Raw genomic sequence first — 27,587 nt, forward strand, 5'->3', positions numbered from 1 at the left:
CCTGCCCTTGCCCCGCAGTTTCCGGAAACTAGTACCTCCAAGGTACTAGTTTTTTGCCACGCAGTTTCGGCTGGAAGCCTCGATTGAGCCACGGGAGTGCTACGCTTCCCAGATGTGCTGGTGAGATCGCGCCCGGAAACTCCGGCTGTTTTCCGTCTCACTTGTGTGGCTTCTGTTACGTGTGACCGCAGCCAATATTCGTCTTGTAAAGAAATTGGAATGAGACTTTCTATTGTGGGTAAGATGTATGAGAGACTATGTATAACAGTGATCATTTGTATTTCATATGATTTTTGTGCAATGTTGGGATTTATTTAGCTTATTGTTAATAAGTATCATTGTATTTTGTACTTCCATAGCTCTTTGTTCCTGAGGAAGGACCAGAAGTCTGAAACACTGTATACTACCTAGGAAAAGTGTTGAATTTCTACTTCGGACTTTATGCATTCTGTGGACTTCTATATTTCCTATGATGGATTTTATGTACAGATTTATTGCTGATTACATATGTGTTTCACTTTGCTGAAATCTCTTTTTGCACATTGACTATTGCGGGTTATTGTGTAGTAGGAAGCCGCATGGATCGACGACAGACAACGACGTGGTGCATAGCACGCTTTATTAGGCACACAACAAGACATGCAGACAAACGGCCGGCAGGCCAACTATATACACACCTGGGGACCACCCCTTGGTCACCATTGGTGGGTTTGAATCTCCCGCCAAGGCTCCCATTGGTTCCCCAGTGGAGGGACTAGGATCGTAGTCCCCATTGTCTTCCCAGACTGAAGCTCGGGTATGTGCGCTGACCTCCGGTGGCGGTCAGTGGACACAACTTCAGCACACAGTTGTTTTGCTGTTACTTGCCACCAATGATGGCAGCACCAATGATGGCAGCACCTTCCCTTGAGTATCTTCATTATTTAAGGCATGTACAGAAAAAAATAAACTGACCCCACAACTGTGAAAATGCGCAGGCAGGGTAAACATGTGGAAAAACCATGCTCAAAGCAATTCTGCAAAAAAAAAAAAATCAGGAGTGAGTTAAGTGTGCAGAAAAGCCCTTTGTCTCACCATAGACATGAATACAATTGCCCATCACAGTCTCAGAGGTAGCTGGAATGTACAAAGGCCAACTGGCACATGCATCTTCACTAGACTTTGTTACATACGTCTGTCTATCATGTGTCAGTCCTCCTGACCTCTTACTCCTTCCAAAGATCTCAGGGCAGCACACATGTTTTCCTCCTCTCTCTTTTTACTCTCAAAACAGCCCTGTGAGGCAGGTTAGGCTGAGAAAAAGATGACTAGTCCAAGGTCACCCAGTGAGCTTCCTAGCCAAGTGAGGATTTGAACCTGAGTCTCCCCAGAGGGCTGGTGTTTTATAGTGGTATATAAAACAGAGCTTCAGACTAGAGCCTGAGACAACTCGCTCAACCATGGTGACCTTGGGCCTGTCACAACCTCTTAGCCTAGCCTACCCTCACAAGGTGGTTGTTGTGTGGACTCAGCGGAGGATGGGGGAAATGATGTGAGAAGCCACTTTGGGTCACCAATCAGGGACAAGGTAAGTTCAGCTGGTTTTGTCCAGACCCTTTGGCAGCCTCAGTTCCACCAGTCTGCTGTATGGCTTACTGAAGTGCATTTTCTTTCTTTTTTTAAATTGATACCAGTACAACAATATGCAAAATCTGTAGACAAAAATAACAGTAGGACAGGTATGTGTACCATGAGAAACAAGCCCTCAGTAGTACACCTTCGGATGTCTGATAGAAATGTTGTCTGTTTTCCAGCTTACTTCACAAGAAGAAAGTATACTTTCCCTGTCTCTGTCATTTGGTCATGGTTGAGGTGGGTCCAGAGTAGGGCTGCAATCCTACAAGCAATCTTCTGGAATTAGGCCCCATTGACTAAAACTGGATTTATTTTTAAGGAAGCCAGGTATTCTGAGTTTGAACAGCCCCCTACATGTTGTCAGGATCATCAGACAGAAGTTTCTACATGGTAACAGACTTTTGCTGTGCTACTCCTAAAGGAGTTGTCTGTGATAGGAAAAGGAACCACTCTCAGTGCTGTGGCACTGGGTTGGGAAAATGTTGAAGTGTATTATTTCCATTGTTTTAATAGGTGGCTGAGTGCAGGATACTCAGTGGTAGCTTGTTCCACTTGAACGAAAGGGATTGTAGAAGCCATCTTAGTTGGGCCATAGAATCTGGCTGTAAATTTTTATAGGATGTGGTCTTCTGAGAATCTGCTACATTGTCTCTGAATCTACAGCTAGTCTACCTCAGCTCAGTACAACACTAGTAAAAATTTCTAGCCAGCCAAAATGATAATAGAGCTTTAATAGGTGGGCTTGGATTTGTGGTTGCCAACCCCAGATGAGGAAATTCCTGGAGATTTGGGGGGGAGCCTGGAGATGGTGGAGTTTAGGGAAGGGAGGCACTCAGTAGGGATGTTTTGCCACAGATTCAATCCTACAAAGCTGCCATTTTCTCCAGGGAAATTGGTCTTTACAGTCTAGAGATTTATCATAATTCTCAGAGAATTCCAAGCCTCACCTGGAGAATGGCAACCCAACTTGGTTATCTCACTAAACTGAAAAAGAAAGGTGGGATGAAGGGCCTATTAATAAGATGGAATGAAGTTGTTGGGTTCATAGTTAGTAAATGAAATTTGAAATTAAAAAAAATACACAGCTTTTAAACATGGATGTATGGAAACATTGTGATTGTTTTGGCTTTACCTGTATGAATAAATACCCACCAGTTCAAAGCAGAAAAATACAAGAAAGATAATGACTTACATGTACTCTCTATTATTCCACTTGAAACTCAGATACTATTAAGCAATTATGTAAGCAAACTCAATTAAGATAATGGAATGCAATGTGGCATGCATTTAAAAAAACCAATGAACTAAAGTTGGTACTCTCTTCACCTTTAGTTTTAGTTCAAGTTACAGTATGGTGTCTCTTCACCATCTAGTGGTGAAAATATAACGTAACGTCTGTCATTTCTGTGCAACAAAGCACAGTGTGCTTTCTTTTCATTTTAAGTATTACAGTGGAACCATTTTTTGCGGGTGAACCTTTTTTCTTCTTTTTAAAAAATGGGATTTTCCAGGATTTTTTTGCACTGTTTTAAGTAATCATTTTCTCTCTTTCAGTAATGTATGGGGGGGAGTTAAAAGAAGATGCATCTTCTTCATGTTACCCATGTGATCCAGTCAAGCAGAGACCATGTAGCTAGTCAAGTTGTATCATGGTGCCACATAACCAATCAACACTGTATGTGACGATATCACAGACAAAGACAAATCTGAGTGAGGGCAGTGCTGCTTCCTTCTCTCTATCAGAGGGTGCAGGTTCATTCAATTTTGGCAGCTCACCAAATTATTGCTGAAATGAAAGTTGCACATGTGAAAATGCCCAGTTAGCCGGCCACCCCCATTTTATCTCAGTCTTAATAAATATTTTAGAAGATAGGTTTACCGAGATCCAGTCTCTTCTATGAATGAATTAATAATATCCATCCTGGGTATTGTACTGGCTGACTTCTGTGCAATCAGACGGACATTTCTGGTAAAGAAAACTGGGCAGATGCTATTTCTCAAATTGTTCAGTACTCCAATTAATTCTATGTATGCAAAGTTCTGAGTCCCATACTCTAAAAATATACTGATGTCAAGCAGTTCAACACATAATTTGCAGACAGGAAGAAGGAATGGCAACAGGCTCAATGGAGAATAGAGGGAGAAGAAAGGAATGTTAAGGACTCTGAATTTGTAGGGTAACTATGTAGTAGACGTGTATATTGCTCATATATTTGAACACACATGAACACATGAGGCTTCCTTATACTGAATCAGACCCTTGGTCCATCAAAGTCAGTATTGTCTACTCAGATCAGCAGTGGCTCTCCAGGGTCTCAGGCTGAGGTCTTTCACATCACCTCCTACCTGATCTTTTCAACTTGAGATGGTGGGGATTAAACCTGGGACCTTCTGCATGTCAAGCAGATGCTCTACCACTGAGCCACAGCCCCTTCCAAGTTGTAATCATTCACCCTGCATGTGAAAATGAAATGCCTGTTTTGTAGCATGTGTTTGTAATGCTATACAGAAGGGGCAGAATGTTGTTGTTTTTTCTGGGTCAGGCAACCCTGAATATTAACTTGTTGTGATGGACAGATCTAGTTCAGCCTCTCTCAATGAGATCTGACAGAATGTTGGGGAAGGCTGACAGCTGACAATTAGAGCATTTACAGAGCAATGGGGAGGTAGGTGTCTGTGTGTGAGTGAGTGAGTGAGTGGAAGAGTCTGTGAGGAATGTCACATTACCCTTTTTTTTTGGAACGTTCGCTTTATATCACTACAACAAAACACTCCAGCCATTCCAATGGTGTTGATATACTGCTGTTCCGTTATAACGCTATAATGCTATAAAGCGAACGTCCCCCCCAAAAAAAATGGCGGAGATCGCCCACACGGGCGAAAAACGGTGGGGGAAAAGCGCATCGGAACCGGGAGAGGAAACTGAAGACTACTTGGAAGCGGTTGACAGGTAAAATGCTTCAGCCCCATTTCCTAAACGGGACAGAAGCGTTTGTGTCTAAAATTACAAATATATTCCGGTAGGGAACCGGTTCTAAAACGGTTCTGTCTGAAATGACAGACCAGAAACCGTTTGGGAACCGTTCCTCTTCCGGATTATATTGTCTGTCTGAAATTCCTCTGTGTGTCTGTGAGTGAAAGAGCGTGAGTCAGAAGCTGGCTGAAAGTTTATAACTGAGGATTGGAAGAATGAAGAGTTGGGGATCAAAAGTTCAAGTGTTGAGAAATGTATCTCAACAGTAAATGTATCATTACAGTAAGAGTTGTGCAACAGTGGAATCAGCTTCCTAGGGAGGTGGTGAACTCCCCCTCCCTGGCAGTCTTTAAGCAGTGGCTGGACAAACAAATTGAGCTGGGGTTGGAGTAGATGGGCTGTATTGTCCCCTCCAACTCTGTGATTCTATGATTCTATCTATCTGCCTATAGCACTCCAATTTATTTGAAGTTTTGAATGTAAGTTAACTCCTTTTTGTTCATCCCTGCTGATTGTGAATTTTCTACACATACAAAACAGTTAGGCCTTAGGCTCTCTCTCTCTCTCTCTCTCTCTCTCTCTCTCTCTCTCTCTCTCTCTCTCTCTCTCTCTCTCTCTGTGTGTGTGTGTGTGTGTGTGTGCGTGCGTGTGCACATGTCCATACAGGACTGCTGAGAGACACCATGGCCCCCCCAGACAAAGATTCCACTTGGGCCCCTCCATATGACCCTGATCCAAACCAAATATCATAACAAAACAGATCATTTGGCTTGCTGTTACCATGAATCGATAGAAATAAAAGAATCAGCCTGTCTATCCATCTTTTTAAAATTTGTATCCTGCCTTTCTCCTCAGTGGGGACCCAAAACAGCTTTTGTCATTCTCCTGTCCACCATTTTATCCTCACAGCAACCCTGTGAGGTGGGTTAGGCTGAGCATGTGTGATGAGCCCAAGGCCACCCAGCAAGCTTCCACTGCAGAGTGGGGGTTTGAACCTGATCCTAATCTGACACTTTAACTACTACACCACACTGGCAGGAATAATTGAACAGAGAATAAAGCTGTTGTTGTTCAGTCACACAGTCAAGTCCGACTCTTCACGACCCCATGGACCACATCACGCCAGGCCCTCCTGTCTTCCGCCGTCTTCCAGAGTTTGCTTAAGTTCATGTTCATTGCCTCAATAACACAGTCTAACCATCTCATCCTTTGCCATCCCCTTCTTCTCTGACCATCAATCTTTCCCAGCATCAGGGTCTTCTCCAGTGAGTGCTCCCTTCTCATTAGGTGGCCAAAGTATTTGAGCTTCAGCTTCAGTATCTGGCCTTCCAGGGAACAGTCAGGGTTGATTTCTTTTAGGATTGACTGATTCGATCTCCTTGCAGTCCAAGGGACTCTCAAGAGTCCTCTCCAGCACCATAGTTCAAAAGCATCTATACTTCGGTGCTTGGCCTTCCTTATGGTCCAACTCTTGCAATCATACATTACTACAGGTAGTACCATTGCTTTGACCATACGAACTTTTGTTGGCAGGGTGATGTCACTACTTTTTATTATGCTGTCTAGGTTTGCCATCGCTTTCCTCCCAAGGAGCAGGCGTCTTTTAATTTCATGGCTGCAGTCACCATCTGCACTGATCTTGGATCCCAAGAACATGAATTCTGTCAGTGCTTCCATGACTTCCCCTTCTATTTGCCAAGGAGTGATGGGACCGGATGCCATGATCTTAGTTTTTTTATGTTGAGTTTCAAGCCAACATTTGCACTCTCCTCTTTCATTCTTAGTTAGAGGCTCTTTAGGTCCTCTTCCCTTTCTGCCATTAGAGTGGTATCGTCTGCATATCTGAAGTTGTTGATGTTTTTTCCAGCAATCTTAATCATTCAGAATTAAGAATGAAGCTAGGAGAGTCAAAATTGGCCACCAGCTTCAGGATGATTCTGGGAGCTGCAGGGCCAAAACTGAAAGAGATTTCAAACAAACCACCACCACACTGTGTTATTGGCAGTGGAAGCTAAGGGTCTCTGTTTGTGGCAGGCATAACTCAGAAAATAATGCTACATGTTTGAAAACTGGTCACCAACCCCGTAATGATGGTTGAAGTTGCAGTGCCAAAAAGGAAGGGTACTCTGAGCCAGGTTATCTTCATGATAGGCAACAACTCATAAGAGATCTTATTATAAACAGATAGGCAACATGTCATAAGAGATCTCTGATACTCAGATCCCCCAACCCACCATGGAAGGTTGCTGGGTGACTCAGCCAGGCCTGCCTCACATGGTTGTGAGGATAAAATGGATGACAGGAGAACAATGCAGCTTTGTGTCCCCACTGGGGAGAAAGATTGTGTATAGTTTGTTATAAATTTATAACTCTGGGAAAGAGAGTGGGAACCTGTTGTATAAAAGGGTCAGGGCTCTCAGACAAATAATTAGGGGTGACGGGTAGCACACCTGTGACTGTCTACCCAACTTGCACCTCTGAATCTTGGAGAGGTTGCATTGGGCAGTAGGCTGGAGAGGAGGGTCACTCTTGTCCAATATATCATTTCACACAAAATGATAATCAATCAGCATAGACAATATTGTGGACAGATTATTTTTGCAGGTAGAAAGAAAATATAGTCATCAAAGCTTCCTGATATCGGATCTTAGACTGAGTCCTCCTTATAATGGAATATCATTTGACTGCAGGTGCTGAATGTGGGTAGGAGAAAGCATGCTCCAACCATATGAAGAATGTCCTTCCCTGGCCAGTGGCCAGTACGATAAACAACTAAAACAAGTCTGGATTTGGAGGGTGTGACTTCCAACTGAGCATAATGTTTGCTTATACATTAAATGCAGCAGTTCTCATAACTGCATTAATCATTGGCTTCATGCATTAAAGGGTGGAATTTGGGGGGTTTTGGCCACTGGGCCTTGGCAGGGATGCTTTATTCTAGTCCCAGTTCCACTGCATTGCCCAGATGGAAATAGAGGCTTGCTGCCAGTTCTTCAGTTCTCCTAACTTTCATTCCTTCTACGATCTTTGCTGTACCACCGGCAATTGGTCTGAAGCAGTGATTATGGCAACACATTAAGAAATAGGGGAAATGAGGACGCTGCAGCAGCAATGCTGTAAACAAAACTGCATTTGAAACCAGTGGCCTTATTTTGGCCCTTCTTGCTTTCCATCTCCTGACTTATTTAGTAAATAATAAAGGCAGTGCTTAGGCCATATATTATATAGCGAAAGCTGAAACTGAAAACCATTGGCTGTGACCCATAAAAAGCTACTCACACAAATCCTGTTACTTTCAAGTTAGCATAGAATACTAGCTAATGTCTCTTTAAAGTTGAGTATGGTTTATGGAAGGTCAAAGGTAGAAGCTTTTACTTCTTGGAATGTACCCTTGAGCCATAAGCAGTACCTGTGCTGAAATAAGTAATGGGTTTCAAAATACTTCATATTCCTTCTAAGAAAGCAGATCTATTTAATCCAAGAGAAAAAAATGAAAATGTCTACAGGGATGAGCCACTAAATCAAGATCCTAAAGAACTGACAGATATTTGGCCATGATATTTTAGTGGAGAAGGGAGATAAAAGAAATACTATTCTTGTTTTTTATGAGGCTATAGAGTTAGAGGATCCCATAGTTTAGCATGATATATAGGTAAAGGTAAATTCTAAAAGCAGACCTGTTACTCTTGCCTTCAAACATAGTAAAAATGGCTGTCTGCGTAGATTGCCAGAAGCAGCACACACACGACTGGTGTTTTTGGCTGTGAAATTGCATATTCTATCCCCCAAAGTCTCTTCATGAAATAGGAACATACTGTGAAAGAGAGGCACAGTCGCATGCAAATTCCCAATGTAACTTTCACAGAAACATTCAACAATGAAGTTCCAGGCAAATGGACACCATCTTGACATCCTCACTCTCCAGGATTAGTTGAGCCAGTTGTCTGACTTCACAGATGCTTAGAGACATTTTTCCACATCTTAAAACTTCCAAGAAGAACTCATACATTCTTTGCAATGTTCACATCTAGAGAAAGAACTTTTGCTGGCACAAAAATGTAGCTACATACACCTGACAGGAGAATCCAAACAAGATTCCCTGACTGATGTGGCTTGCGGGGGAAACGGTGGCATAAGAATTACATAAGTATGTTAGAATGTTAAACACCATGGTACCTTCTAAGAAAGGAACTGGGATCTCTGTATGTTCCTCTGATTATGACACCAAACAAAAACATCAACAAGCTTTTCCACTCTTTTGCAAAGGCAGTAAAGAAGAGGCTGAATGAAATGATTCCCTTTTTTTACATTTAAAAATTAAAATCACCACTAGAGGGTGAAAGTCACTTTTAAAAGATTAAACGGTATACAAACATCAGTATGGAATTTCTGTATCTTTGCCGCATGTGTAAAAGTCAGAAAGTGACCTATTAATTTAATATAAATTATGGATGGCATCTGACAGTAATCCTATTTCTATTATTTTAGTTTTGTTACCAAAATTTGGGATGAAATATATATCAGGGTTGACTGTGGTCTGTGGTGAGGCAAAGCATCCTGATTCCCTTCAAGGATTAACATGATTATTAGCAGGCCTTCTCTGACTCTCAGGTGTCCATAATCGGGCCTTCCTGTTGATACTACCCTTGTCTCTTTCAAGGCCGGATTCAAGAATGTGGTAACTGGTTAATCATGAGAACCTGTGTTCAGTTGTATAGCTAAATGGGAGGGGGAATCCGAAGTGGACGTTAACATATTCTGGAGAGTTCCATCAAGTGAGCTCCGTGATTGGGTTTGAGAGACCAGGGTGCCAGGAGGGCAAGCCAAGAGTATAATAAGGCTATAGGCCAGAGGGAAGCTACGCTAACTTTCTGATTTTACCTCACTAGTACTCTTGTCGTGTTACACTACATCATGATGGACAGCCGCACAGAGGAAGCTTAAGCCTCTAGCTTGGACTTTTATATTGTAAGAAGGTCTGCCTTCTAATACCAGGTATCGAATCTATTATATAGAAAGTTAGCTTTTTTCTTTCTTTGCTGCTAAGCAATAGAGACTGTGCTGCATAGTAATATTCTGTTTTAAAATCTATTCAAAAAACCTTTATACATTGTTACAAAAGTCTGCTTTATTTGTATGCATTTAACCTTGAGAACCCGGGGGCTGGGGGCTGCTTGTTGCCTATTCCTTTTTTAAAAGGAATTGTTCTCTATTTCCTATTAAAATGCTGTTTCCTTTGCAAATGCAAAAGTGAAAGCAACTTAAGGTTAACATAACAAAAGGATAGTGTAGTCTAATAAAGTATGTTAATATTCTTGCCTGTGGAGACTTTGATTATGCCTAGAATTTCCACAAGGTGTGAGGAAGGGGAAAACTTTCATTGATTGTCCCCTCTCACAGCACTCCCCTCTTTTCCCCATAATGCTGCTTCTGAGGGACAGAGGACCCCAGGAACAACTTAGGGGGGAATCTTACAAGAGGAAGAATCTAAGAAATCCCCCCAAAAAATAAAATATAGGTTGGATCCAAACTGCTTTGTTTTTGCCATCAAGTCACAGCCAACTTATGGCGACCCTGTAGGGCAGGGGTGTCAAAATCATTTGTTACAAGTAGCAGCAGCAGAGGCTTAGTTGACCCTGGGGAGACACCTTGTGGTGAGAATAGAGAGTGACCGTAAATAATGAGCACCTGAATCATAGTACCTGGAGTTTCTGGCCTTTGTGACTCTCTGAGAAAGGGTGGTGTCCCCGTGAACCATCACACTGCATTAACCCTCAGCTTTGTTAACTTTCCTGGTTCTTCTTCTTCTTCTCCTTTTTTGGAAACTGGTTTCACTGCAAAAACTCTGGATGTTGAGAGCTACTATTATTGCTAAAAGATTTATACTTCAGTCTTGGAAATCAGTTACAGAACCATAATCACCTAATTTTGTATCTGAGGCACGAATATAAAATTGTGCCCCCTATGCTTTCATAGTAGTTATTTTCGTGAAAAGGTAAATACATAAATAACAAAAGTGATAACATAATATTTATTTTAGTCATCATATACTTTTTCTGCATCCCTCAGCATCATTTGCCCAGGGCCTCATTTGCCCTGCCCTTGGTTACAGTTCTAATCAGTTACTTCACCCAGGCCCCGGTCACACGGGCCGGATATCACGGGGCGAGGCGTGGCAAATTGCCCTGGCGCAGTTTGATCTGCGATTATATGATCAGATGCGTCGGCGGCACACCACGGGTCCTTCCCTTGGAGCCGGCGCGTAAACGAGGAGCTGGAGGGGAAAGCCATGTACCAGCGCGATCATACCGTGGGCATCCAGAGGCATCCCGTGGCAAACCGTTTGCCAGTACTTTGGCGGTACTACTTTTTTATCGCGCGGGTTGGCCACGGGTGCACTCCACTTCCCAGATGTTGGGGTGTGATTGCATACGACTAATCTGCCCACCAACCGTGGTTCTCCCATGGCAAATTCATCGTGTGAACGGGGCCCTAGTATAGAAAAGTAGATGGAAGCTTTTCTGGACCTTGCTGCAAAAGAAAAGGCAACATTTGCCCATCGATCAATGGAAGATAAATTCCAGAGTATATGGAGACCTATCCTAGAACTTTATGAATAATAAAGCAACAGAAAATTACTACTTTTCTAAGGTTTCATCATCTAATGTTTGGGAAAAATCCAAAACGTAATAAAGATCTTAATTTTAAAAATGTGCGACAACTATTTAAAAGTGCGTCTCGAAAGCCTTGTTCTAACAGCCTGAAATTGGAGAGAAAACAAACTGCTGTCATGAGGGGAGAGAGGGCCCCCCTACTGCCAGCGTGGCCATTGGGAAGCCTCTGCCACCAAATGTGTGCCCACACACACTCCAGTTCAAGATGTCCCCTAAGGTCCTGCCTTGCAGAAGAGCCCAGTAACAGCACGGTGTCCCTTACCCTGGCCCATGGACCCTCCACATTGGCCCCACCAAAGAGAGGTGGGAGGCACAGCTGCATGGCAGTGTTGTGGAGCATGGCGCAAACTGCAAACAGCTTTGCCACTGCCAGAGACTGCACAGCTCTGTGGCCTCCTATGCCTTCAAGGGCTCGAATGCCCACTCGATGACCATGCGTATTTGTCAGTGGGCTTAGTTGTAGGCTGCATGGTCCAGTGAGTCATCTTCAGTATACGGCATCAGCAAATATGGCAGCAGGGGATACCCTTGGTCACCTGGAGGTAATGGCATGTGAGGTGCCGGGGTGGTGTCCTCTGCTGTATGCCCACCCAGCCATGCCCACCATACTAACCCTGGAGCTATCCTTTGCCCTCCAGCCAGGCTGCCAACAGGTGATTGAGGCCAGATGCAGCAAAGATCTGGGTGTTGTGACCACTGCCTGGGTACTGTGCCCTGGTGGTTACAGGAGGCCTGAACATTGGGGCTGTAGAAGTATACCTGCAGCTCCTCCCAGTGGGTGATAAAGGCTATGTGACTGGCCTGGCCCTGTGGGAAAAGGGGACAGCATTCACAAATGCAGCAGGCAGCCAGAGAGACAGTCATCTGTGTCTCCTGGTGGGGGATGGCCATGGTGGAAGCATGGGGGTGAGAACGGATGAAGAGACTGGCATCTTCTCACAGTGGGATGACCTGTCACCACATTCCCCTGTGTGTGGGTGGCATGGGCACTGCAACATCTGGTGACCATGACAGCCATTGCCAGCCAAACTGAACCAAGGCCGAGAAGGCACTGCTGTACAGGTTGGTAATAGAGCATGCAAGCATTGCCTTTGTCACCACCAGGAGCAGCTCCGCCACCTCATACCACTGTGACTTCTGGCTCATGGCCACAGAATGCGTGTCTGCCCAGGGACATGCCATCTAGATGGAGATTCCACTCTGGTGGAATGATTCCTTTGGTCCTGTTCTGAAGCATGTCCAAGCCCTCATAGCCAAAGTTGTTCCTTACAAGAGGGCGGTGGAGGAGAGTGCTGGAAGAAGAGGCCATCATGCAGGCAGTAATACCCATTATAGCCTATGGGGACTATTATAGTCAATGGGGAATTGATCTGGGGGTATCTGGGGCTCTGGGAGAATAATGGTGAATTGATCTGGAGGTATCTGGGGCTCTAAGGTAGATGGACCAAATTTTGAGGTAGATGGACCAACTTTGCAGCATAGCTGCTAGTGCCTCTCCTCAAACCCACCCACCCCCATTTCAAAAAGATTGGACCGGGAGGTGCCCCTATCCTCCATTCTTTCCAATGGAGGGAAAAATGCTTATGAACTGGAAGCTAAAAGCCCTGAGCAGCCAAGCTAAAATGGTGTGTGCCAGTGCCCCCTAGTGCAGCTTAGAGGGAACACTGCTCACAGGGTGTCTCTTGTGGAGAAGGGAAGGGCAAGGAGATTGTAAGGCACAAAGAGACTCCGAGTGAAGGGCAGGGTATAAATCCAACTTCTTCCTCTTCCCCATTGTTGAATGGATTATCACGTGAGGCTACAGTGTAACATTTGGTGTTGAATGGGTCAGAGGCAACGCTCCCTCTAAACTGTGGTGTCCTGTGAGCAAAAATTCTACTTTGTGAGCTGCTGGCATTAAAATTGTGAGCAAGTGATTTGGCTACTGCATAAATCAGTTTGCTCTGGAGCCATCCTTCCTGAGCTGAGACAAAAGGCTGAAAGACTGTGAGCTAGCTCCCACTAACTCAGCTTAGAGGGAAGACTGGTCAGAGGGACCATATCCCTCCAGTCTTGGCCCATCTACCCTGGCTCCCAATCTGTTTCCAAGCACAACTGAAGGTGCTGGAATTTACCTTTAAAGCTGCATACTTGAAGGACCACCTGTTCCCTTGTGAATGCATCTGACCATTATGATCATCGCAGAGCCCTACTTCAGGTGGCCCTTCCTTCCTTCTCAGGTTAGACAGGTGGCAACCGTGGTCATGGCCCCAAAACACTGGGACTCTCTCCCCAGACAGATTAATCAGTCTGCTTCTGTTGCCATTTTCTGCCAGGGAGTGAAGACTTTTTTGTTTCACTTGGCATTCTCCTCCTCACCCTATGTTTTGTTATTTTTATGTTTCTGAACATATTTTAGTTCTGTTTTTAATAGTTTTAATCGTTTTAATTAGGATTGTATGACGTATGCTTTAATTTGTGAGCAGCTTTGTTCACCCTTGTGCCGGTGGAAATGTGATCTATAACTTTTGTAACTAATGATACAGTAATAATCTTTTTACAATGATTTGGAGATTACACATGTGCTTCCACGCTTCCTCCTTCCTTGATTCAGTGGTTTCCTTTACAGTTGGAGCTGGTGAACACTGTTTGAAGCTGCACTTTGGAGGACTCTCGTGGGTGAATCTGATCAGGGTTAGAACCAATATGAATGTAACACTGCATCATGATTAAATCAGGCTTTAGGAGGAATACTATGACACTATACGCATGGGCCACGAGTATCACAAAAGTTACTTTAAAAAAAAATCTGCATATACAAGAAGTTCTCCTTTATCTAACCTTTGCAGAAATTCTGCAAATACGTCTTGTTGTATCCTTAATAGTAGGCATCAAAAGAAAGAGGCAGCGTAGTTTCAAACCAGAGCAGAGTTTAATAAGTCCAGCTCTTCCTCTGTCTGGAGCTGGAGTGACAACAACTTCCTTTCTCCCTGTTCCTGCCCACACAAAGTCCTGGAGTGGACTCCAGCAGTTTAAAACACTGGCCCGGGTTAAAGGAAGAGAGTGATCAAAACAGCACACTTCTGTTTTACCGAGATTGCTTTTTGTAGGAAAACAAGAGTGGCTTATCGGAAAGTAAATGGATTATTTTGGTAAGACTTGAGCCAGAGTATTCTACATGCTCTTTCCAGGTGCCAGTTCGGCAGCCCTTAAATCATCTGAGCCAGGGCTCTAATGAAAGACCTACTGTTCTCTGATCAGCCCCACATGTGCAGCTGAATGCTAACACTGTGCTGATATCAAAGAGAGGTGCACTGTGGGGGAAACTGCAGAGCATAGCCAACAGTGACAGCAGCAGAGAACAGCCAGAAAGGGGATTTTTTTTAATCAATTGTTTAGCTCTAAAGCGAAACTTTCTTCCTGGGGAAACTGTTTACCGGTGCACATGGGCAGAACAGTTAGATAACTTCCCTTCCAGCCTCCGGCAGAAATATGATGAGCGATGTTGCGTTACAGTTGGGATTATGCTTTGCCGGCAAGTTAGGAATGATTCCGACACTGAACACTAGTTCTTCCTTGCATGCTGCTCAGACTCCACAAGGTATGGTATAAGTCATTTTCTCTCTTGAAATATAGCAGCTACCTTTGTGAAAAGTCCAGAAATTTATTGCAGGCATTGAAAAAGGGGATTGGTACATCGTGTTCAAAACAACTGAACTTGCTTTGTGATAAAATCTCTTTGAGGAAAAACGTCCTCTGTATGAAAAAAGATCATACATATATGGTTTGTCTATATAAGTAACAACAGGGCTGTGGCCAGGGTGGGGCCAGTGGATGTACCCCGCCAAGTAAAACACTAATTTGCACCACATAATATATTTAATGAAGAATATGTTTTTAAATTTTGGGTGGAATAGCTTCTGCTTAAAAAAATCAAAGCTTGTTATTAATTAAGGCAAAATGTCTATAAAGAGAAATCAGCATCCCACACATGACAAATGTGGTAGTGATCCAAATTCCACCCTATTGACAAATTCACAGGTGCCCACACATAATTTCTCCTTGCTCTAGGTTGATTTTTAAAGAATTCTATGCCATGATCATACTTAAGTGAAAAAACCCAGCAATATTTTAGCAGCAGATAAAAAATATGTCACTAATTCCAAATTACCACATTTTAATTTTTTTAATGGCAGTGTGGAAATTTGCATTCTATGCTAAAGTTCTGCACTTACCACTAATTTAATACAGACATAATTATAAGAAACAACTAAGATCAAATTCTGAGTTTAGCCCATGAGGTAGTAGTAAATTCAACCAATATATCCATTTAGCCTCTTCTTGCAGCAACACCTTCCTTATGTTAACACTGGTATTAGCAACAAAAAAACTGAATAACGAAAATAGAATGCAAATTTCCCCATATCTGGTATTGTTCCTATAGATTCTTTTGAAAATTACACCCTGTCACTTTAAACATGGTCATATTGTTCAGCTACGGCTGCTAAGGTTTGACTCTGGTCTGGTCTGGAAAGGGTTTTCATGTTTATATAGTTTGTTAGGTGATAGTAAATAATATAGAGGGTATTTTATAGTATAAATTGAATATATTGTGGATACACTAGCACGTTAAATGCTGTTTGCACAGGCAGACCGTGGCTGGTAGCAATTAGCAGTGGAGACTTTATGTTTGGCTTTTAGAATCTAGTTAACACATTGTGAAGACCTTGGGTCCTGTTATTAGTCAACATAGAATGTTTCCAGCAAGAGCTGATAAGTAGTATTGTAAGTGACAGTTTTGAGTGTAATGGTTTTAATCATTCTTTAAACTATATTTATAATTGAATAGGTATTCTTTTCCTTTTAGTGATAAGAATTGGGATCGGTACACGCTCAGATAAAGTATATATTGCAAAACGAATGTTCACATTGCGCAGTACTTGTTAGTGTGTGAGCGATGACAGAAGGATATTCCTTACAGAACTACAGAAATACTTCAGTAAATGTTTTTGCAAGATTTTTATTGTTTTTATTAAGGATGTTGTTTTTGGAGTTCCATCAGGTTGAATCCTAGCAGAGCAACCCCAAGATCTCCACTCTGGAGCCTACAGAACACTTGAAAAGATCTCAAGCAGCAGCTGTCAGAGAAGACCATCAGGAAAGTACTGTTAGACACATTAAGTGTAAGGCTAGCACATCAGTGGTATAAGACAACTTCATGTGGTCACTACTGTCATGAAAATGGGAAGCTGGGGATGTTTGCTGGGGAGCTCCTTTACTGGGTGACAGACTGACGTGTACTTCCTCACCTGCTAGGAACCCCTTCGTCAACTCTACTCCCTTCCCTTCTGTCCATCCTGTTCCTGTGCATACAGGTTATGGTAATCCAGTGCCACCCACTCTAGTTATTGTGGGTCCTCCACTTGGGGGAGTCTGGAGCACACACACACTTCTTGATTCCTCCAGTAGTGCTTCCGTTATCATTGGGGAGCACTGCCTGGAGTACTGACGAAGTTTGAGATGTTAAAACAAAAGCAAAAAGCATACAAAGTGGTGAATAACTTGCATAAAAGAAATACTGGAGAGCTTGGATTAAAGAGTCAGTGCAAAGTGGTGGTAGTGCAGTCTGCACAGCTGGTTAGCTTATGCTGGAAGAGGAGTGCAGCAGCAGAAGCTGTTTTGGACTTCAAGCTTTGCATGCTTTCTGCAAAAGAACAGCAGCCGGGTTGGCCAAATGTAATAAAACACATCGGGGGGGGGGGGATGATTTTAAAGGAGCCAGGCAACAGAATAGCGTCAGAAATTCCCTACCCCAACTAAATTGAACTTGTCCCTAGTCCACTTATAAGTTTTCCAATCCATCCATTGGATGCAGCTGGCAGGGTCACTCTTGACAGAGTCCAATGGGGTGTGTGTGGGGGGGTATTGGTGAATTTCCTGGAGGTCCCTTCCCACTCTATGATTCTATAATTCACCCAGGCTGGCTGTGGGCACACCAGCACCTCTGTCAGGCAGAAGCGCCTGAGATCCTGCCCCTCCCCTTTTCCTTCACCCGACTTGGAGGCGAAGGGAAGGGAGAGGGGGGAAGAATGGATCCCAGGTGCTTCTGCCTGTCAGAGGGGCTGGTGCACACTTCCGGTGATGTCAGGGTGTGTGGCATATGCTAATAAGTTATGCTAATGAGCTCCTGCAGCTCTTTTTCTATGAAATGACCCCTGCCTGAATCCAGAATTTTGAAACGGGATGAGTGTAAGGTTTCTGAGAAGTAAATGTTATCAGTATGCCCTTTTAATAATTGTTTAAGCAGGCATGGCTACGCAACGCACTCCCTTTTCAAGCAAACTGCCCTTTTACCAGAATTCTGGTCACAAAAGTCCCCACTTGTGTGTTCAAAAGCGTAGTTTCCAGATGCAAGTAAGTGAGGGTGCATTAAGATGGCAGAGATCTGTGATGGAAGAAAGGACTGTACCACTCCAGGTGGATAATCATCTTTTGAAATAGTCTCCTGTATTAAAAACTTCCCCTAAAGCCAGCCCAGCAAGCTAAGAGAAGGGGGTAGAACCTTGCAGTGCTGGTCCCCTAGTTCCACAACAAAGAAAGCAAGACTGGGGCCAATGTAGAGCCAATAATACACTCTAAAGCATAAGTAATATGCTGAATACAATTGCTTTATACTAGATAGTCACTAGAGCTACTAGAGCTTGACGAAGCAGCCGGCTTGTGCTTGATTTCGTGTAATGACTTCCTCATAAGCAGCTTAACTGATGTTGTATACAAGTTTTCTTAATATGTGTAATCTCCTGGTTTTTAAGATACTTCTCTAGAGTTGCTACCATTAATATAGGGACTAGCCCTTATTTCCTTGGCTACGAAGCTTAGTCTATCAAGGACAGGTCCCATATGAGATACATTCTAGTAGCTTTTAGCTCAATAAGCCTTATACTCTTTTGACTGCCAACAGCAACTGTTTAGGATTTCCATTGATATCTTGGGGCTGTTGGCAGCTACTGACATTCTATTGTATTATCTTGTTATTGTAAATGTTTGGGGAAATTTTGTACACTTAATAGTGACTATCTAGTATAAAGCAATTGTATTCAGCATATTACTTATGCTTTAGAGTGTATTATTGGCTCTACATTGGCCCCAGTCTTGCTTTCTTTGTTGTGTGATTACTGGGAGGTCTGTTTTGTTTGGATTTGGCCCCTAGTTCCACAGACATTTTATATGCAAATTCAAAGGTGGAATCTACCATCTTCAGTCTGAAGTGGTATTAAGAGTACGTTTGCTTGATATGGACCCAAAATAATATAGCCCCAATCTGCATGCCCTATAATCTGAGCAATAGGCTCGTAGCCTTGGAGTTCCTGTTGACATATAATGATTAGTAGTACAGATAGTTAAAACTGTGTATTAGGCTGTGGTTGCATAATAGCCCTGGCTCCAACAGCAGTAAGACATTGGGGAGAGGGTGACTGGCAAAAGGGCATCATGGGATGATGCAGTATCACTTCCAGATAGGAATCCAGATAGGAATCTGGAAGTGATGTCACCATGTCATGGGACAGTCTAGGATTTTCTCTGATCTCCATGGTAAAACCATAGAGAATGGGAACATTACTAGAATGTTGCATGACATGGCAACATCAGTTCTGCGTTCCTAGTTGGAGGTCAAGACTTATCCTGCCCCTCCAATTTTCCCCCTGCTACTCCATTGAGTGCTGGCAAGAGATGGCAAATGTCATCAGTGCGTTGCAGCTTCTATGGCAACCCTACTTCATAAGTAAAGAAGGATACAGTGGTGAAAGCAGCCATTTATACCATTCCATTAATTTATACCCCACTTTTTTCAAGTTATGTAGTCAGTGAGGAACTGTACTATTGTCTGGATGCCAACTAGGACACTTTGCTGTCCACCCTGCTGCTGCCACACCAGCTGTTTTGAAGAGAGCTACATTCAACTAATATTAAAAGAAGAAGCAGAAAACGTGGCTCCCCCTTCCAGACAGATTCCATGCTGTAGATCTTCATATGCAGCTTGCAATATACTCCCTCCCAATGAATATGGAAATGTTTAACAGCTATGCCATGATGTTACTGTTTGCAGTTACCTAGATCTTCACTAGTATTCACTCTCTGTTGTTTTTCCCCCCCTCCAGACTTCTTCATCAACCTCCTGGCAGTCCATGAAAGAGATGATGTTGTACTTGCCATGTTGCGGGTAAACAAGTTTTGCTAGAACTAGTGATTGTTTGTACTAACTTTATGTTTCAGTAGTGAATGCAATACAACAGAAAAATACAAGCTGGATTCCTGCAAGATATGCAGTGGAGGGAACCCTCCCATATTTCACACACACACACACACACGGTTTTCTACTTTGTCTCTTCCCAGCTGTCTCTTTTCTTCCCCCCTCCCTGTATTCCACTCTGCCTGTTCCCAGCCCTTTCTCTACCTTCCATCCCCCATTCCCCGCTTTCTCTTCATCCCTTGGCTGCCATTGTTTCTTCCAACCTGCAGTCATACTGGTTTGCATAGGCCCCTAGCCCCAGTTCCTCAGTTGCAAAGTAACCCCACAGTGACAACTGCAATCTTGGAAATTTCTGCAAAATTCCAGTTGGCGTTCTCCATTTGTGGGTGGCTAATCCTCCATTTTTATTTTTATTTTTAAAATCACTCTGGGATTTTCCAGCAAACCTAGGGGTTGCCCTAAGTTTGTAAGAAAATCCCCCTATCCCTACATGGCCTCATTGTGTGGATTTTTTTTTATGCCACTCTGTGGGCATTGTTCAAAATTAGATATATCAATAAATAATGTACTCCTGCCCTAATTGAGTTTCTATGCCTGATTTTAACAAGTTTAAATTTTAGTTGCTTCAGGTATCAAAAAAATATGCATAGAAACCAGTGAACCATTCGTAGACACGGAGTTTAACAGACTTGTAAAACAAAGAATAATGTAACTTCAACTAAACAGTTTATGATTTGTTCACTGGAGATCTTTAGTGTATTATAAAAGGCAAGATGGAAGGTTTTTTTCTGAACGGTGTTCGAAGACAAATTCTTGTTAATGCACACAACCTCTATTAACCTCCCAAATTCCCTTTAACCTCCAATTTCCCTTAAACACTCACCTCAAGTCTCTACTATTTTGTAAACCTGAAGCTGAAAAAGCAGGTGGAGACTTCTGTAGGGAGAGGTGCTGAGAGACGTCTCCAAAAAAAGCCATGTACACATCCTCCAGATGGTGTTTATATGCCCCAAGGTTCAGTTAATTTTAATGAAACATTATTTATAAATGCTATCATGTGCTTTTTTAAGCAGAAAGGTAGGATGGAAATCTAAATATAAAACCAACATGCTTCTGTGTAATTGATGCTGGATTATAGACTAATTCAAATGTCATACATCTGACATTTGGAGCCTGTTTGTTCAATTTTTTAGCCTATCCATTCCATTTTCGTAAAACTTGACATTTCTTACAGAATTGCATGATGAGCTGAACAAATGTTTAAACAGCACTAAACATTGCTAATGATATAAACCTGAATGAAGGGCAGTGGTACACAGAGAGGTAGTTGGAGAGGGTCTTCTCCCATCTTGGACCAAGCCGCTATCAGCTTCAGCATTGCCTTGTTGCTGGTGCAGGGGGGGGGGGACAGGTGGTTATTCATGTTTCTTCATTAAACTTCATCCTTTTACTTTATGTTCACAATATATATAACTACTCACTTTCTTCTTCCTTGGAGCTCTGTGAGCTTATTTCTAGGTTTGTACCTGTTGCTAAAGCCACCTGGATTGCAAGCTTTGGTCAGCCAGAAGCCCAATGTTGTCATCTTCATGGCTGATGATCTTGGCATTGGGGATATAGGTTGCTATGGAAATAATACTATCAGGTAAAAGTGAGGAGCACCAAAATCTGAAATATCAAGCAGGGAACTCGAATCCATCTTCTAAGTCAAATGTTGGCAAGAGAAGGGATCTTGCCGGTGCTTTATCTTTCCATGCACAGAATAGTTTGGAAACTTGCTAGGCATGCTGCAGTGAAAAGACACATAAACAAGCAACCTTTCTGAAGCTAAGGTAGTCAAGAGTCTGGTCTGGGCCTCATCTGGGGGCCTTCTGGGGACCTTGTGTATATCTCTTTGAGTTCCATGTCTGAAGCACCTGGGTAGGATATGTATTAATTAATATATAGTAAAGGGAAATAGCTTTCCTGTACCTTTACAGTGTCACAAAAGGTTCTATTGAAGTGAATATGGCATGCTAAGAAATCCCTGAAGGAGTTGCATTCAAAGCACTCCACTGAAACTTGTTACACTTATGTTTTTCTTAGGACTCCTAATATTGATCAGCTGGCAAAAGAGGGAGTAAAACTTACCCACCACATTGCCGCAGCTCCACTTTGCAGTCCAAGTCGAACGACATTCCTAACCGGCAGATACCCTATCCGATCAGGTTTGCCATATTCTCATATGTTGTTGTATGGCACAAATATAGTCTTTATTTGTGGTAGTGAAAAAAAAAAGTTAAAGGTGCTTACAATTAACACTAATACTGTAAAAAAAATCATAAAAAGCAATTTGGTCACAATGCAGCAGAACAAAAAGAAGCAAGATCAGAGTTGCAATGAAAACAATTCAGCAAAAGTCAGTAAAAACTTTAGAAGAACAGTAACAAGGTTTGAACAATTACTAAACAACTAGAAGAGTCCATGGGCAAATAAAAAAGGTTTCTCATGTGGTACCTAAAACTGAGCACTAGTTGGGTACTTGTGGGGCCACATTCCAGTGGCAAGATGCCACCACAAAAAAGGCCTTACCTCCTATTGCCTCCCACCTTAACTGAGAAACTGGAGGAACACAGAGTGGGCCTCCTAAGTAGAAATGACTGGGTTTTGTAGAAGTTTGTAAATATTCCTTAAAGTGGATCAGATCCTGCATACCCCTTCTACTACTGGTGACACTTTCCCAAGGACCCCCCCCCCCAACCAGAGGCTCATCCATCTGCCAGGGAAAGGCTCCTTCCTGGGAGAAAAATTCCACCCCTACTGAATGGACCCATGTGATCCAACCCATTATTATTCTACTACTAGATAGATATCCATATTTACAGTGTGGATTAGACTAGCTAATGACCAGAATACTTTTTCAGTTCTATTAATTCAATCTGGTGACTGTGAGAATATTACAGACACATAAAAGTTACTAGTTTTTAGTAAACACTGTCTTCAGAAGGCTTATAGAAGATTGTCACCACATGTGTCACAAACAGTTCAGGATTCATATTTGTTGCCAGGTCGATCAATTAGGCGTGGTGATCTTAATCTGATATTAAAACCTTAGTTGGTTGAGCTGATGAAATTTAATGTGCATGTACATTTTCTGTCCCAGGAATGGCTGATTTTGGTGGTATTCGTGTCCTTCAGTGGATTGGTAGTTCAGGTGGCCTCCCTCCAAATGAAACTACTTTTACCAGGATATTGCAGAAGCAAGGCTATGCCACTGGATTAATAGGTAGGCTGGATTATAGATCACCTTTGGGAAAAGTAAAGGTATGTAGCGTTGGAAACATCTCACGTGGGTGCATTGTACATTTCTCAACAGTAATATTCTTTTGATCAAGAAGGTTTCAGTGAATGTTTCTGAATATAAACTAGTTGCTAATTTTCACCCTGGGAAAACATTCCTTTTAACTGCGGTTTTGAAAAGATTTTTTCCCCTAAAACTCATTAGGATTGATTGTTGCAAAGGCAATCTTTTCTGAATTTATTCCTCCCTGTATAAAACAACCAGAATATGTATGAACAGATCACATAACTTCAGAGCTATATGTTCTTGCTAGAGTATCAGGTTTCTGAGCTGCCAACATTTTCTTTTCCTTTTTAAAAATTCATTTTATTTTACAAACCCAAGTTACACCAAAATACATAAGACATACACAAGAATACATAAGAAAGGGTGAAATATACAAGAATAGACTATATATCATCATATTCCAATACAGATAAAAATGTGTGATTATTTAATACCTATCACCTCACTAGCTGTTTTAAACATAAAGTAGAATAGCATGCTGAACATTATAAGAACTGTATGCCTGATTACAATAATAAATTAATGGATACTGTAATTTAGTGTAGATATAACAGTTAGTAGATTGATTGATGTTACTATTCCCTATTCAGGGTTTAGATCCAAATATCACCCTGTGTGAGCAGAAAGTATCAGTATTCTTTAGCGGCATGCAATGTAATACTGAGAGTTACAAAATTCGGCAGCCTTTGGATATATGGCCTCTGTGGTTCAGCTTTGGAAGCAAGTATAGCTTGATCTGGCGTGATCCGGTCCATGGGGGTCGCGACGTGTCGGACTCGACTGTGCGACCGAACAACAATAGCTATGGACAACTCTGAGGCTTTTCTGCACGACTGGATGTGAAAATAGGAACTATCCTTAGTAACTGTAGGTTTTGGTTTTAGAATAAAAGGAAACAATCCTGTACAGAGCAGGTGTGGCAGCTACATAACATGAGAAGGAAAAAAGACAAAAAAAAACCCAATGGGCACAATGCAGCTTTATTAACAACCTAGTCCCGACTAGTCCAAATGCATTTTGAACAGAATGTTCTTCCATGGAAGACAGTAGTCCACACTGTCATGGGGGGTTTCTCTATTCAGGCTGTATTCTATCTCTGTCCAATTTACTCCAGAATAAATGGCAATAAATTGTGAAGTGATTATACCATTCATACTGATTCACAGTTTTCACAGAACCCTAAAGTAATATAGACTATTTATGTTAATGTTGACTCCTTTCCTCTAAAGAGGAATATTTCTGTCCCAGTAGCAATGGGAATTTTTGAAACCAGCTTGCCAATAAACTTGCTTTGCAACTATTGATTGGCAATGTTTTCACTTTTTTAAAAAAATTCTCTTTAGGGAAGTGGCATCAAGGTGTGAACTGTGAACACCGTAATGATCACTGCCATCACCCCTTGAAGCATGGTTTTGATTATTTTTATGGGATGCCTTTTTCAATGATGGGTGACTGTCAAATAACTCAGCCTCCCGAGATGGCTGCGCCTCTGCGGATCAGACTCTGGTCATACTCTCAGTGGATTGCCCTTGCTGTGCTGACTCTTATAGCAGCCAAACTTACCCAGTTGATACGTCTCAGCTGGAAAACAATCTTCCTTCTTGCTTTCTCTGGCCTCTTGTTCTTCGTTTCCTGGTTCTCAAGCTATGGATTCATAAGATACTGGAACTGTGTCATGATGAGAAACTATGAAGTCACAGAGCAGCCAATGAAAGTGGAAAGAGCAACATCCCTTATGCTGAGGGAGGCCATTTCCTTTATTGAAAGGTAAGAGGCATTTCCTTTAAAACGCCATAAAAATTATACAACTGAGAGAATGAAGCATGCATACCAAATAAATGTTAACTAGTCAATGAACTGAAAATAGCTAGAGGCAAGAGGAAAGGAAGCTGAGGAGCCAGGTTTCTATGAGCCATCTCTACTTATTTTCAGTCAAAATGGCCATTTAGACCCCCCCGGATCTCTTTGGAGTGCTTCTGTTTCATACAGAGAATTAAGAATTATATCGTTTCAGAAATGAAGGTTGCCTGATCAACTGAATTATGACTAGATTGTTAAATAAATGTCTTCCTAATTGTAAAATTTGATTAAAAGCATTTATCTGAGATGACATTCTGATATTTGAAACAAGAGACAGATTGACATATTATGACGATAAAGGGAGAAATTTATTGGGTTTCGATAGCATGACATACAAGCTTGGAGGCAGCTTACACTGCAGTTTCTATGCAGAGTTACTCTAGTCTAACTCCTTTGAAATTAATGAGTTTGGACCCGAATACCTCTGCATAGGATTTCATTGTTCATTATGTACTGCTATTAATAAAGATTCTTCACCAGACATCGACAAGCATATCAAAGAATTATATCTAAATAATTTCATTTTACATGGCTCCTGAATTTTGTTTTTTTGTTGTTGTTTTTTTAGAAACCAGCATGGGCCATTTTTCCTCCTTGTTTCTTTCTTGCATGTTCACACACCACTGGTTACCACAGGAAATTTCACTGGAAAAAGCAACCATGGCTTGTATGGTGATAATGTAGAAGAAATGGACTGGATGATAGGTAAATACCAGTTTGGTGTTGTGGTTAAGAGCAATGGACTCCAATTTGAAGAACCGGGTTTGATTCCCCACTCCTTCACATTCAGCTGCTGGGTGACCTTCGGTCAGTCAAAATTATCTCAGAGCTGTTCTCTCAAGAGCAGTGCTCTCGGAGCTCTCTCAGCCCCTATGTCTAGTCCTTCTTTCTGTATCACAGTTTCTGCTCCAGTGTTGATCCCAGTAGAATGCCCTGATTCTCGTCTGACCTCACATGAAATGGAAGAATCATGCATTAATTGGCAATAGATGGGAAGATGTATCACCTCATGAAGTAGTCACAAAGTAGATAACTTAAAAGAACAGCTTAAGATCTAGATTAGACTTGCAGAGGATGAGGTCATAGACTCCTTAAGTACTAGAATGGACTTCCCCTACTGAGAAACTGGGTTTTTACAAGAACAGAAAATCTCCGCAAATGAAAAACTAGCAGGCTGAATGAGCTGAAAAGGAGCAGGCTGAGCTAGAATCTGTTTCTCTGTTGAGCTAGGCTTTTACTTTACATAAAGGGGTGTTTAAACTAACTTGCTCCACTTGCAGCCAGAAACGGAACGGTCTACTCTACTGCCTTAGAAGTCTGCTACCTCATTCTGCTGCATGTGTTTGCAGAATGATTCTGCTGTTTGTTTGCAGAAACTTGCTTTTATTAAGTTTGCCACTACTTGCTGAGTCTTCCTTAAGTATGAAATAACCAGCATCAACAGTGAGGCATTCTCCCCAAGTGTCTTTGACTAGCTTTATAGCATGGCTATACTTTTTGGAAGGAAAGTTTTTAAAAAATTAAACTGAGAAATTATGAGTCCAGTTTAAACTTCAGGAATGTGGCTAAGTGCACTAGCACAACACTACTATTCCAGTACATATTCAGGGCTCTTTTTGTAGAAAAAGCCCAGCAGGAACATATTAGCATAATAGGCCACACCCAACAGCAGGAACTCACTAGCATATTGGGCCACACCCCTGACAGCACAGCTCATTAGCACATTAGGCCACACCCCCATGTTACCAGAAGTGTGGTTATCCAGCCACGCCCACCTTTTGCTTGTTATTCTGTTTACCTTGTTTGTGGTCAAAACCCAGGGCCTTTTTTTGTAGCAGGAACTCCTTTGCATGTTAGGCCACACACCCCTAATGTAGCCAATCCTAATAAGTTCCTGCTGTTGGGTGTGGCCTATTATGCTAATGGAATTCCTGCTGGACGTGGCCAACTCGGGAGCCAGCCGGAACTCCGTTCCTGTGCGTTCCTGCCCAAAAATAGCCCTGCATATAATTGTCCAGAATAATCCAAAATGTTGCTTTTCTTTTTTTAACTTTCAGATGACTAACCAGTGCAACCATATTTCTATTAATCTACAGGAAGGATTATGAGTAGTCTTGACAATCAAGGTTTGAAAAGCAGCACTCTGACATACTTTACTTCTGACCATGGTGGCCACTTAGAGGCTCAACAAGGAAATGTTCAGCTAGGTGGTTGGAATGGCATATACAAAGGTGAGGATTCTAGTTTTCTACTCAAATATATTTCCTAAAAATGTTTTGAGTAATCTGTTGTTGTTAGTCGCCTGTCTAATGCCATTTTAGGCTGGATGTAATTTAAATGTTTGGAGCATCAAAAAGAGGAAGTGTATGCAGTCCACAAAATTCTGACACATGCATAGTTTGTATGAAAGAACCAAAGTAGGGTCTCTGATTGAAAACAATCAAGTTGATCGGTACAAGACAGATGAAAAATTTCAGAGGAAATCAACAGAAGCTACAGGAACAGCCAAAACATTTCAGTCCACAGGCAGGAGGGCTCATTGGCCCTGAAAATGGCTTCCATCAAACTCAAAGGGGACCTCACATTTAGACACTTTAGGGTTGCCAGGTCTAGGTTGGAAAATAGCTGGAAACTTTGAGGGTGGATCCAGGAGAGGGTGGGGTTTGGAGAGGAGAGGGGCCTCAGTGTGGTACAATGCCATAGAATTCACCCTTAAAAGCAGCCATTTTATCCAGGAGAGCTGATCTCTGTCAGCTGGAGATCAGCTGTAAAAGCGGGAGATCTCCAGGCCCCACCTGGAGGCTGGAAACCCTAAGACACTTACTAGCAGGAACCCACAAGGACTTGGGGGAGGCATCTCGTTTCCCCCTACCCACTATTTCCTCTTTC

At 42.3% G+C, this 27,587-nt stretch overlaps 1 protein-coding gene across 1 annotated transcript in view; it reads left to right on the plus strand.

Annotated features, from left to right (window-relative positions):
* Positions 1-27,587, plus strand: part of LOC107123285 (arylsulfatase D-like) — an 80,219-nt gene that overhangs the window by 47,873 nt on the left and 4,759 nt on the right. Inside the window, exons 2-7 of the mRNA XM_015426511.1 lie at positions 21,011-21,137; positions 21,578-21,699; positions 22,635-22,757; positions 24,182-24,605; positions 25,267-25,403; positions 26,795-26,929. Coding sequence (XP_015281997.1) covers positions 21,011-21,137; positions 21,578-21,699; positions 22,635-22,757; positions 24,182-24,605; positions 25,267-25,403; positions 26,795-26,929 — 1,068 coding nt within the window. The remainder of the gene's footprint in view (positions 1-21,010; positions 21,138-21,577; positions 21,700-22,634; positions 22,758-24,181; positions 24,606-25,266; positions 25,404-26,794; positions 26,930-27,587) is intronic.

This window comes from Gekko japonicus, unplaced genomic scaffold (genome assembly GCF_001447785.1).
Source record: "Gekko japonicus isolate JY-2015 unplaced genomic scaffold, Gekko_japonicus_V1.1 scaffold1206, whole genome shotgun sequence".
NCBI classification, from domain to species: domain Eukaryota; kingdom Metazoa; phylum Chordata; class Lepidosauria; order Squamata; family Gekkonidae; genus Gekko; species Gekko japonicus.